The following is an 11,440-nucleotide window of genomic DNA, read 5'->3' on the forward strand; positions in this document are numbered from 1 at the left end:
TCCCTCCTTCCCTGAATGGTCCCATTTAGGAACAGGGTCCGTGCTCTTTGGAGGCCTTTGAATTCAGGAAATGACAAAGTATTACTTGATAAATTCCATCTTTTTCTCCACTGCTTCCATTTCTGATGCAATTGATGGCCCTTGACTGCACTGGGTGAGGTGATACCCAAAGCTCATCACAGCTTTCAGATTCCACCCAAACTGCCTGTGCTGGTGCTCCTCTGTTTGGGGAAGCATCAGGAATCAGACCCAGCCCTTTCCCTGGTGGTACAAAAACTGCTGGAGAAATTCCCTCCCAATGCAAGCTTTAAATCTTGTTCCTTGCTGAGTTTGTTGCTGCTGTAAGGGGTCAACTCACTTGTGTGTCCTCCAGGGTGAGATGAGGCTTGACAATCTTTATTTCAGCATGCCAGTATAACCAGTTCTGTGAGCTCCAACAAATGTGAATAAGTTTACAAGGTGATATTTTTTTGTCAATTTTGTAAACAAGTTCAAATGAAGTTTACCATGTGCGTACCTGCTGTGTACTCTCATTTGTGCATGACTCAGTTTCTCTGCTACTGTCTTCTCCTACCTCTCTTGCAAAATTTCTCCTTCTAATCTTAAAACCTGAAGTTAAAACACTGCCATTTCTTCCTTGTGACGGGATGACACGAAATGGCTCATCAGCAAATCTCTGGGGAGTCACCATCACCTAAAACGCGTGTTTTTATGGCCAAATTAATTCTGCAGCAGTGTCTCTTGACAGGGTGCATGGATGAACCGGGCTCTCCAACACCCCCTCCTGCCTGCCAGGTACTCACCCATCCTTTACCCCGGCCGGCGCTACGCCTTCCTCGCTTTAGTTTTAAAGGTCGGGAGCGCTGGTGTCGGTGCCTGCGAGCCCGCGACCTTCGCTCCGTCCCTGCCCGGCGCTCCAAGGGCCGGTTCTGCCTCCCTGGAGGCGGCTCCGCTCCCCGAGCGCTGTCCCGGGTCACGGCAACCCTGGGGCTCCCGGGGCCGTGAGGGGCCGGTACCGAAGGCACGGGGACTGTGAGGGGCCGGGCCCGGCTCACGGCAACCCCTGGGGCTCCCGGGGCCGTGAGGGGCCGGTACCGAGGGCACGGGGACTGTGAGGGGCCGGGCCCGGCTCACGGCAGCTCCTGGGGCTCCCGGGGCCATGAGGGGCCGCGTCACGGCAACCCTGGGGCTCCCGGGGCTGTGAGGGGCCGGCACCGAGGGCGTGGGGATCCCGCGGGGCCAGGCCCGGCTCACGGCAACCCTGGGGCTCCATCGCCCCGGAGCCGGCACCGAGGGCACGGGGACCGTAGGGAGCAGAGCCCGGCTCACGGCAATCCCTGGGGCTCCATCGCCTTCGGACCCCGCGGGGCCGGGCCCGGCTCACGGCAGCCCCTGGGGCTCCATCGCCCCGGGACGGGCACGGAGGGCGCGGGGATCCCGCGGGGCCGAGCCCGGCTCACAGTAACCCTGGGGCTCCATCACCCTGTGCGGGGCTGGGCCCGGCTCACGGCAACCCCTGGGGCTCCCTCGCCCCGAAGCCGGTACCAGGAGCGCGGGGATCCCGCGGGGCCGGGCCCGGGCCGGGCGGGGCGGAGGCAGCCAAGGGCCGGAGGAACGGAGGAAGTGACGCCCGGGTCCCGCCGTGGCCCCGCGGCCGCCCCGCCCCAGGAAGCGACGCGCCGGGGCCGCGCTGACGTTCGGCGGCGGCTGCGGAGCGATGGCGGCGCCGCTGGCGGCTCCGGGCGGCGCCGGGGCCGGTGGCGGGCCCGGGGCGGGGGCGGCGCGGGGCGGGCGCGGGCCGGCGCTGCGGGAGGGGGCGCGGGTGTCGGCGCTGTGCCTCGCCTGGTACGGGCTGAGCGCCGGCGGGAACGTGGTCAACAAGCTGCTGCTGGGCGGCTTCCCGCGGCCCGTCACCGTGTCGCTGTTCCACATCCTGGGGCTCTGCGGGCTCCTGCCGCCGCTGCTCCGCGCCTGGCGCGTCCCGCCCGCCGGGCCCGCGCAGCTGCCGCCCCGCGCCTACCCCCGCTACATCCTCCCGCTCGCTTTCGGCAAGTACTTCGCCTCCGTGTCCGCGCACGTCTCGCTCTGGAGGGTGCCCGTGTCCTACGCGCACACAGGTGAGGGATGCGGCTGTCCCGGGGGTGTCCCGGGGCCGGCTGTGCTCGTACGGAGGTGCCCGGGGGGTGCCCTGGGGGTCAGAGTGGATTCGTGCCCGGGGGGGTGACCTGAAACCCGGTGTGTGCCTGTATGGGCACCTGGTGCAGTGTCCCGGTACCCAGTGTGGGTGCCCAGTGCAGTGTCCCAATACCCAGTGTGTGCTCGTACCGGTGCCCAGTGCAGTGTCCCGGTACCTTCTCTGTGCTCCTACAGCTATCCATTGCAGTGTCCCACTACTCTCTCTGTGTTGTGAATATCCAGTGCAGTGTCCCCGTGCCCAGTGTGGTGTCCCAGTACCCACCCTGTGCTCGTACCGGTGCCCAGTGCAGTGTCCCCGTGCCCAGTGTGTGCTGTTGGCACCCAGTGCAGTGTCCCCGTGCCCAGTGTGTGCTGTTGGCACCCAGTGCAGTGTCCCAGTGCTCACGTGTGTCCTGCAGGTCCCCAGAGCTGTGCCCCTGTCCCCAGTGGGTGCTGGCAGCAGATCCAGGGGCAGTGCCCCAGAGTGTGCCCTGTGGGTGCCCAGAGCACCAAGGTCCTGCTGGTACAAGTGTCCAGGACAGTGACAGGGATGGAGCACCCATCCTAGGCTGGGCTCCATCCCTGTGCTGGTGGTGGTTGCTGGAGCTGTCCCAGTCCCCAGTGATGTTTTCGTGGTTGCTGGAGCTGTCCCAGTCCCCAGTGATGTTTTCTTGCTGTCCCCAGTGAAAGCCACCATGCCCATCTGGGTGGTTCTGCTGTCCCGGATCATCATGAAGGAGAAGCAGACGACGAAGGTGCGGACAGGTTTGCTGAGGTTTCTTCTCTTGGTGCTGCTTGGGGGGTGCCCTGCTGGCTTGGGGTGGATCTTGTGACTGGAATTAGATTTTTAAAATCCCTTTTCCCTTTATTGTGAGTGAACAATGACCAGGGTGATGCTGTGTGATGCACTGGAGTTGTGTCTACTGCAGTCACTTAAATTTCCTTAAAAAAAAATGGTTGATCCCTAAATCAGCAGGATGTATAAACTGGTGGAAAGCTCTTAGCAGATGGAATTTACCCCTCTGTCCGTGCTGCAGGTGTACCTGTCCCTGATCCCCATCATCACTGGGGTCCTGCTGGCCACGGTCACAGAGCTGTCCTTTGACATGTGGGGACTCATCAGTGCCCTCGCTGCTACGCTGTGCTTTTCTCTTCAGAACATCTTCTCAAAGAAGGTACAGCTCTGGTCCCAGCCCTGGTGTCACCCTTCAGCAGGACAGGCTGTCATTTCTATTACACAAATGGATTTTTTTTAGTTGGCTTTGCAATCCGACAAGCCCAGAGGGTTGGTTGTTATTTTGTGTGTTCCCTGCAGCTCTTCCTACCTGTTGAAGCTGTTACACTGAGTTTATCCTGAGCCCTTTCTTTACTTTTCAACTTGGATTTTTTTTTCTGGTGGCAATTCAATAGTGCTCAAATTAAACAGTTCATGTAATGCATCTTGTTATATCAAAATCATTCCTCTGTGCTGAGCAAGTCACTGTCAACACTGAGCACTCCTTGCAACCACAGAAACAAAATTAAAGTGTGTGGTTTGGCTCTGCTTAGGTACAAAATGGTTTCTGGTTTGTAGAGCTATCAATATATGTTATTACATTACATTACATTATATTATATTATATTATATTATATTATATTATATTATATTATATTATATTACATTACATTACATTACATTACATTACATTACATTACATTATATTGTTATATTGTTATATTATAATAATATTATAATAATATTATAATAATATATAATATAATTATATATTATATAAATTATATCAATTAATATTAATTTTTATTTCTTGTTAGTACTAAGAGCCACCACTCAAAAAAACATTGTTTTTCAATAAGACTTCAATTTTCTTTTGGCCACCCTAATGGGAAATAAATACTATAAGGATATTTACTTATTTTCCTAATTTACCTGCCCCCTGGAGCAGTTTGTTTCCTGACTGCTGTTCAATAATGGCTCTTGCCAGGTGTTGAGGGATTCCAGAATTCATCACCTTCGCTTGCTGAACATCCTTGGCTGCCACGCTGTGTTCTTCATGATCCCAACCTGGGTCCTGGTGGATCTTTCTTCCTTCTTGGTAGAGAATGACTTGGTAAGTGCAGAATTTGGAGAACTGTTTGCTATTATGAAAGAAAATAGAAACAAAACCCCAAACAACTCCAGCACCCAACCAGAAAAGTGCTCTGAAGCGTTTCAGTGTGGAAGGAAGTGTTGTGAAACACCTGCAAGTTGTTTCACAGGAGTTAACAGAGTGTTTATTGTGAGAACAATATTGTTATTATTATTGTTATTATTCATGTCAGGGTTAGCAGGGGCAGTTCATGGACAGCAGAAATGTCAGGATTTGGGAGCTGGAGGCAGAACAAACACTCCCAATGTGCTCCTCTGGTTTCTCTGAGTTGGGAATTGCATAAAGGAAAGAGCTTGGGGGCCTCTCCAGAGCTCAGTGCAGACATTCCTGCTCCAATGGCAGCTCAAAGTGCCTCAGGCTGTGTTTGTGTTGTTACCTGAAACCCAAGATAATTTTTTTCCCTCCTGCTGTTTACTTTTCCACAGAGCTCCATGTCCCATTGGTCCTGGACCTTGATGCTGCTTATAATCAGTGGATTCTGTAATTTTGCCCAGAATGTGATTGCCTTCAGCATCCTGAACCTGATCAGCCCCCTGAGTTACTCGGTGGCCAATGCCACCAAGAGGATCATGGTGATCACCGTGTCCCTGATCATGCTGCGCAACCCCGTCACCAGCACCAACGTGCTGGGCATGATGACAGCCATCCTGGGGGTCTTCCTCTACAACAAGGTGGGCTTTGTTCACCAGGAAACACAGCTGGGGCAGCCCAGCAGCTTGGAATTATTGTTGGTACGAGTTGAGCGAAAATAGACAACACAAAAGGCACAAAGTTCCATTGGAGAGGGGGGATGAGCACGGCCCAAGGTGGAGATTTGGGTCACAGCAGCTGCTGGGCCTCTCACACAATCAAATTTTGATCTCAAGCTCTTTTTGAAAAGTAACTCAGAATCTCTTGAGCAGAAGTTTGGCATGTGAGAGGAGTGAGGTTTTCATTAGAAGGCACTGATATTTTAAGGTTGTAACAAAAAAAGTGATGTGGCTGCAGGACTGGCTGCTTTTTCTGGGTATGGAAATGTGTCTGGGTGGTATCTTAGGTGATATCTGAGAAAATCTGCCTGCACTGAAGGGTTGTGAGGCTTTGGAAGGGGCTGCCCAGGGAGGTTGGGAGTGTCCATCCCTGGAGGTGTCCAAGGAAGGCACTCAGTGCCACAGGGATGGGGCACAGCTTGCACTTGGTCATCTCAGATTGTCCTGTGGGAATCTTTAAAATCAGAGGGTTTTGGGAAAACTGCAAAAGGGAGGTTTTAGAGACAGCAGAACTGCAATTAGAGCTAAGCAGTAGCCATAAGATTTGACAGCAGAAAAGTGATCTGAGAATTAGAAGGTAAGGACAACTAGAACAATGGTCTGTGTATTAATGCTTGGCTAGAATAACTCCCTAAGCTACAGAAAAGTTTATCTAGTGAGATATTATGAAGTTCTAATTATAAGTAATATTATTAGAGTAATATTACTGATTAATAAAGTAATATTAATTAATTATTAAGATAATATTAATTAATTATTAAGGTAATATTAATTAATACAGATTATTAAAGTAAATATTAATAAATTAATACTGATTATTACTAAGTAATATTAGTATATTAGTGAGATATTAGGAAGTTTTAAGCTTAATAATGGAGCTCTGTGCATTGAGTTTGAAGGCTTACAAGCAGATGTATTTGAAATAAGCAAGAATTGTTTTAACCAAAGGTAGGTGTTATTATAGTGACTGAATAGAATTGCTGTCAATATAGAATATATACTATAAAAATTTGTACTATAGAATATATACTATACATATAAATACTGTCAATATATACTATTCTATTCTATAGTGTATACTATAGAATATGCACTATAGAATATACACTATAGAATATACACTATACAGATATAAATACTGTCAATAAAGTTTTGCTTTGTGTGATTGGTCAAAAAATCACTTTTAAGTGAGTTGTAACATTAAGTTCTTTCTGAATATGTGAGCTGCTGGCATCTTCCCATTGCCATAACCCTGTAGTGAGGCTGATGCTGGAAAATAAAACAGCTTGGGAAGTGTCCCCAGCAGATCCCATTGTGATTTGTACACAGAGCCCTGCCCAGCCTAAATGATTCTGTGACAAACTTTCCTTCCTTCCCCAGACAAAATACGATGCAAACCAAGAGGCAAAGAAGCAGCAGCTTCTCCCAGTGACCACTGGAGACCTGGTGAGCTTGGAGAGGCACCGAAACGCTGCTGAGAAATCCCCGAATGGACTCGCAGCCTTTGGCCAGCACGGGGACTTCCTGCGCAGCAACGCCCTCACAGAGCACTTCCAGTTCAGCAGGCAGAGCTACCCCACAGCCTACAACCTCAACAGGTTTGACATTTAGCACCTCCTGGCACACAGGTACAGACTGTGACATCAAAGTGTCCCCAGCATTATCAGAACACTTCCAGTACATCCATGAATGTCACGGAGCCATTGGGGTGTGCAGCTTTGCAGGGCAGGGCAGGGGAGCGGTGCAGGAGCTGCTGGGCTGAGCTTTAAACCTGGGACAGCCAGACCTGGAACAGCTTTAAAGCAGACCTGGAACAGCTTTAAAGCAGAGCTGACACTGGAACCAGCCCCACCGAGCAGGTGCTGCTGAGGTGGGAGTGACACTGCTCAGTGCAACATCTGCCTCTGCTCCTTTCAGACTCTGCCAGCTCCTTGTTCTCTTGGCAGCTGAATTCTGGCCAGTATCTCCTTTCCATGCTGGTAATGTCACCTTTAACTTGTTCTCTAATAACGGTTCAGTGATTCTTTTAATGAAGAAAACAAGGGGTGTTTGTGCTGATCAGGATTTGCCCGGGGAGGATCAGCTGCAGGCAGGTAAGGGTGAGTTCATCTCCAGCATCTGAGCAGCTCCTTGTGGATTTTCACAATTCCTGTGCCTCTGCCTCCAGCCCTGGGTGGGAAAGCAGAGGTGTTTCTGCAGGAGCAGGCAGTGGAAGGATTGATTGATTTCTCCCAGAACTGCTTCAGGACAAACACAGTTCTCCAAATCACTGCTGGTGGCAGAGAACAGCCAAGCCCAACCTAAAATCATCGTTGTTTTCTGAATCGTGTAGTCCAGACATTGCTATCCCCTGGCCATGCAGGAAACTCCTTCAATAAAAAGTGTTTGGAATAACTTGATTTTATTTTTTTACTTGCTTCACACCTGTTCTTTCAAAACTGTTTTGTTGCTTTAGAAATTGAAAGGTGAAAGATGTTTTGTTCTCACTTTTATGCTCTCTTATATGAGTTATATCTTTTCAATGCATTGATTTGAACAATCATCATTATTCATTGTTTCTTAAATCTTTTTAGCCCCTAATTTGGGTTTTTTAAATTTCTTAATCCCTGCTGTTGGAGTAGCTGTGTGGGTTTAGGCTGACTTCCATTTCCTGCTGAAAGAAATTAAATTTTGTACCCTGTGCTGTTCCTGCAACTCCCCTGGCTCGAATAGGAAATGAAAGAAAAACTGAAAAACTGTTTGAATCAGCAGTAAATAGATAATTTATGGCTGAAAACTGATTCAGAATCAATTCTAGACAAGGTGATTGTGTGTGTCAGGTACAGATTTGTGCATGGAAGGGATGAACCTTGGCTTTCCTTCCTTTGAATGAAATTCCTTGGAATGAAGTGAGACCCAACTTGGAACTTGGGTTTCACTGAATCAGAATTTTCTGTCCTTGCTTTAGTAAAAGATTTTAGGGGCCTTCTTTCCTTGCCAGACTGTTGTACAGTGAGACTTTGGTAGCATAACTTTTATGCTTTTAACCAGAGAGGTACCAGGGACAAAACCCAGGGTGTGTCCCAGAACACTCCTCTTATTTATTGCTCTCAAATGACCATTTCCATGATGTGAGATGATGATTTGGCTCCTTTCTGGATAATAAAGGATTTATTTTTAAGTGCAAAATCAAGCTGATCTTATTCTTTTGGCTGCTGGGGTGGTAGTTACACGAACAGCATGTGAGAGGAGTGAGGTTTTTGTTATTCCACCAGAGTCCAAAAGAGGAAATTGCCCTTCTGAAATGTAAAAATGGGATAAAAATGCTGCTGCTGCTGGGTGTGAGCAGAACTTCTTGCCTTGACTGGAGTTCAGTGTTCATGCCAGCTGAGAATTTGGGATTTTGGCAGAAAATCTAAATAAACCTGAACAAAGTCATGAGGAAATCTTTCCTTCAGGTGAAATTTCTTCTGCCTGTTCCAGTATTAATGAGTGTACAATTACTTCTTTTGAATATGGGGAAAATGCCAAATGTGGATTTCGAGGGCTCATTTGCCAACATTTCAATGCTTTTATTTACAAGTAACAAGGATTTGGTGCTGATTGGATTTGGTGAACTCTGGATTTGGATTTGGTGGACTCTGGATTTGGATTTGGAGAACTCTGGATTTGGATTTGGTGCTGACCCTGCAGAGGCTGATTTGAGGCTGAGATTTCAGGAGGGGCTGAAATTTTCCAGCTGCTCTCAAAGGCTGGGACCTGGTGAATCCTGCAAACCCTGAATTGTGTCTTTGTGCCTCAGTTTCCCTTTTAGACAAAGGAGATGATTCTTCTTTAATCTTCTTTTTAGGGGGTAAAATACCAGAAAAAGTGGCAGTGGGGATGTGCAGGGATCCTCTGGGTTCATCTCCCCATCCTCTGCTGTGCCAGGTTCCTACAACCTCAGCTGCCACAGGGAATAAATACAAACCAGACCAGATGTTTTATTAAATATATTCAGATTTTTTTCCTTATAAAGAACATAACCAAACCTTTTCTGGCCAGTGTTTTCACAGTGAGCTTGCCCTGCACACTTCCCAGAGAAGATTTAAGCTCAGTTTTTTCTGTAGTCTTGCCAGCAGCTGAAAGTTTCCTGTTCAGAACTGTCCCAAATTCCAGTCTGGCCCAAAATGAGGATTTCCCAGGAGGATAAAGGATCTTTTTTAGGGCTCAGGAATGAATCTGCTCCAGGTCTGTGGGCAACAGGGTGTGGTGCAGGGGAACATTGAACCTGCCAGGTTCCACAGGGGGGATTTGCTGGATCCCAAATCCCAGTCCTTAAGCAATATTGCCCACATCGAGGGAAAGGAACTTGCTGGCATTGCTGAAATAAATATTTGAATCTTGGAGCTGTGCGAGGTTTTTTGTTTGGCCAAGTGGGATGTTTGTTTGAAGCTGGTTTGTAAATGAGGGGTGTGTTTGGCTCTGTACACAGGGCTGGGGGAAGGACAGAAAAGCTGGAATAAAGAGGGCAAAGTCTGCACAATGTGTACAATGACCCTGTTATTAAATCAAAGGCTTTGGGTTCATTCCTTGCAGGAAGCTCTGGGAGTGTCATAATGGGCACTGCTGAGGAGCTGGGTGGATGTTCCCACTCACAAATGCTGGAACCAGGGTTAGAACTGGACTTCTTGAGATATTTTGATTTTTACTATGCATTTTTTACACAGAAATTCATCACAACATGGAAAGACTTCTTCCCCAAGCAGCCCTGGGTAGTTGTGGAAATAAGAAAACCAAATTCTCCCCACTCCATGTGGGTGTTCTGGTGGCAGTTCCAAAGAGTATTTGGTGCTCTTTAAAAATATTCCCCCTGCAGGTTCAATTTTGGTAAGAGGATCTTTATAATCTGGTAAAATGCTCGTGGTTCTTAAATAACTGAATGCTAAATAAAATGGAGGCAAGACTTAGGCTTTGTAAGTGCACAGTGATTTGTAAAAACAGTGTTGGTATTTTGGGGTCAACTCATGATGATTTCCAAAGCTCAGTTTTCCTTTCTAATCTGTTCAAACCCATTTTTTTTCTGATGCAGCATTTTGCAGCAGAAGGAGTTTCTGCCATGTGGCTCTTTGTGAAACAGGTGCAATATAAATAAAGGGAAAATTTTGTTTTTCCAAGGCTTAAATTTCTGGGTCATGCTGTGAGCTGTTAAAAATAATTCTGAAATCTCTTTGTGGTGATGTGCAGGGCAGTGACAGGAATTTGTTAACCCTGAAGTGACAGGTGGTGCAGATACCCAAGGGGTACCCAGCTTTTTTTGTTGTTATTTTATATTAATCTCCTATAAATTGATGGGAATATGGGTGAGTTTCCCAAAAAACCCCTATGTGGAGTCCTGCCCTCCTTCAGCAAATGAACTTTTTGGTGTTGTTTTCCTGTTTAGTTGTTCTGTGATGTTCTGGATGTCCCTGTGGATCCTGCTGGGATTCCTTTGGAACAAAAAGGAGCTGTGACACCGGGACAGAACGGTCACACTGGGACTGCAGCTCCTCCCTGCCCTCACCAGGAGCTCACACAGCTTTTGGTGGATCCCTCTGTGGTAAATCCCCAATGTCACTGGGATGGGGACACTGGTGAGTCCCTGGTGTCACTGTGCTGGGGACAGCAGTGAATCCCCAATGTCACTGTGCTGGTGACACCAGTGAGCCCCCAGTGTCACTGGGATGAGGACACCAGTGAATCCCTGATGTCACTGTGCTGGGGACAGCAGTGATGGCCCCAGTGTCACTGTGCTGAGGACAGCAGAAAATTCCGGATGTCACTGGGCTGGGGACACTGGTGAGTCCCTGGTGTTACTGGGCTGGGGACACCAGCAAATCCCCAATGTCACTGGGATGGGGACAGCAGAAAATTCCTGATGTCACTGTGCTGGTGACACCAGTGAGCCCCCAGTGTCACTGGGATGGGGACAGCAGTGAATCTCTGATGCCACTGGACTGGGCACAGCAGAAAATTCCTGATGTCACTGTGCTGGGGACAGCAGTGAGCCCCCAGTGTCACTGGGATGGGGACACCAGTGAATCCCTGGTGTCACTGTGCTGGGGGCACCATTGAGTCCCTGGTATCAGTTCTGGGGAAAGCAGAAAATTCCTGATGTCACTGTGCTGGGGAGAGCAGTGATGTCCCCAGTGTCACTGTGCTGGGGACACAAGCAAATCCCCGATGTCACTGTGCTCTGGACACCAGTGAGCCCCCAGTGTCACTGTGCTGAGGGACACCAGTGAATCCCTGATGTCACTGCACTGGGCACAGCAGAAAATTCCTGGTGTCACTGTGCTGGGGACAGCAGTGAATCCCTGGTGTCACTGTGCTGGGGGCACCATTGAGTCCCTGGTATCACAGTTCTGGGGA

At 48.8% G+C, this 11,440-nt stretch overlaps 1 protein-coding gene across 1 annotated transcript; it reads left to right on the plus strand.

The window, feature by feature from the left end:
- The first annotated feature begins 1,670 nt into the window (after positions 1–1,670).
- On the plus strand, positions 1,671–10,202 carry SLC35E1 (solute carrier family 35 member E1). The gene is made up of 6 exons (XM_074529054.1): positions 1,671–2,117; positions 2,860–2,930; positions 3,213–3,350; positions 4,158–4,283; positions 4,748–4,993; positions 6,452–10,202. Exons 1-6 carry the CDS (start codon positions 1,718–1,720, stop codon positions 6,680–6,682), a joined length of 1,212 nt encoding a protein of 403 aa, XP_074385155.1. The 5' UTR covers positions 1,671–1,717; the 3' UTR covers positions 6,683–10,202.
- Positions 10,203–11,440: the final 1,238 nt, after the last annotated feature.

Source organism: Zonotrichia albicollis, chromosome 29 (assembly GCF_047830755.1).
Source record: "Zonotrichia albicollis isolate bZonAlb1 chromosome 29, bZonAlb1.hap1, whole genome shotgun sequence".
NCBI lineage: Eukaryota > Metazoa > Chordata > Aves > Passeriformes > Passerellidae > Zonotrichia > Zonotrichia albicollis.

Bases quoted from the DNA above. Each gene is read 5' to 3' on its own strand.
- SLC35E1 (XM_074529054.1), top strand. From the start codon at position 1,718: ATGGCGGCGCCGCTGGCGGCTCCGGGCGGCGCCGGGGCCGGTGGCGGG. The intron at 2,931-3,212 runs GTGCGGACAGGT...TCCGTGCTGCAG, and splicing joins AGGAGAAGCAGACGACGAAG to GTGTACCTGTCCCTGATCCC. The intron at 3,351-4,157 runs GTACAGCTCTGG...GGCTCTTGCCAG, and splicing joins AGAACATCTTCTCAAAGAAG to GTGTTGAGGGATTCCAGAAT.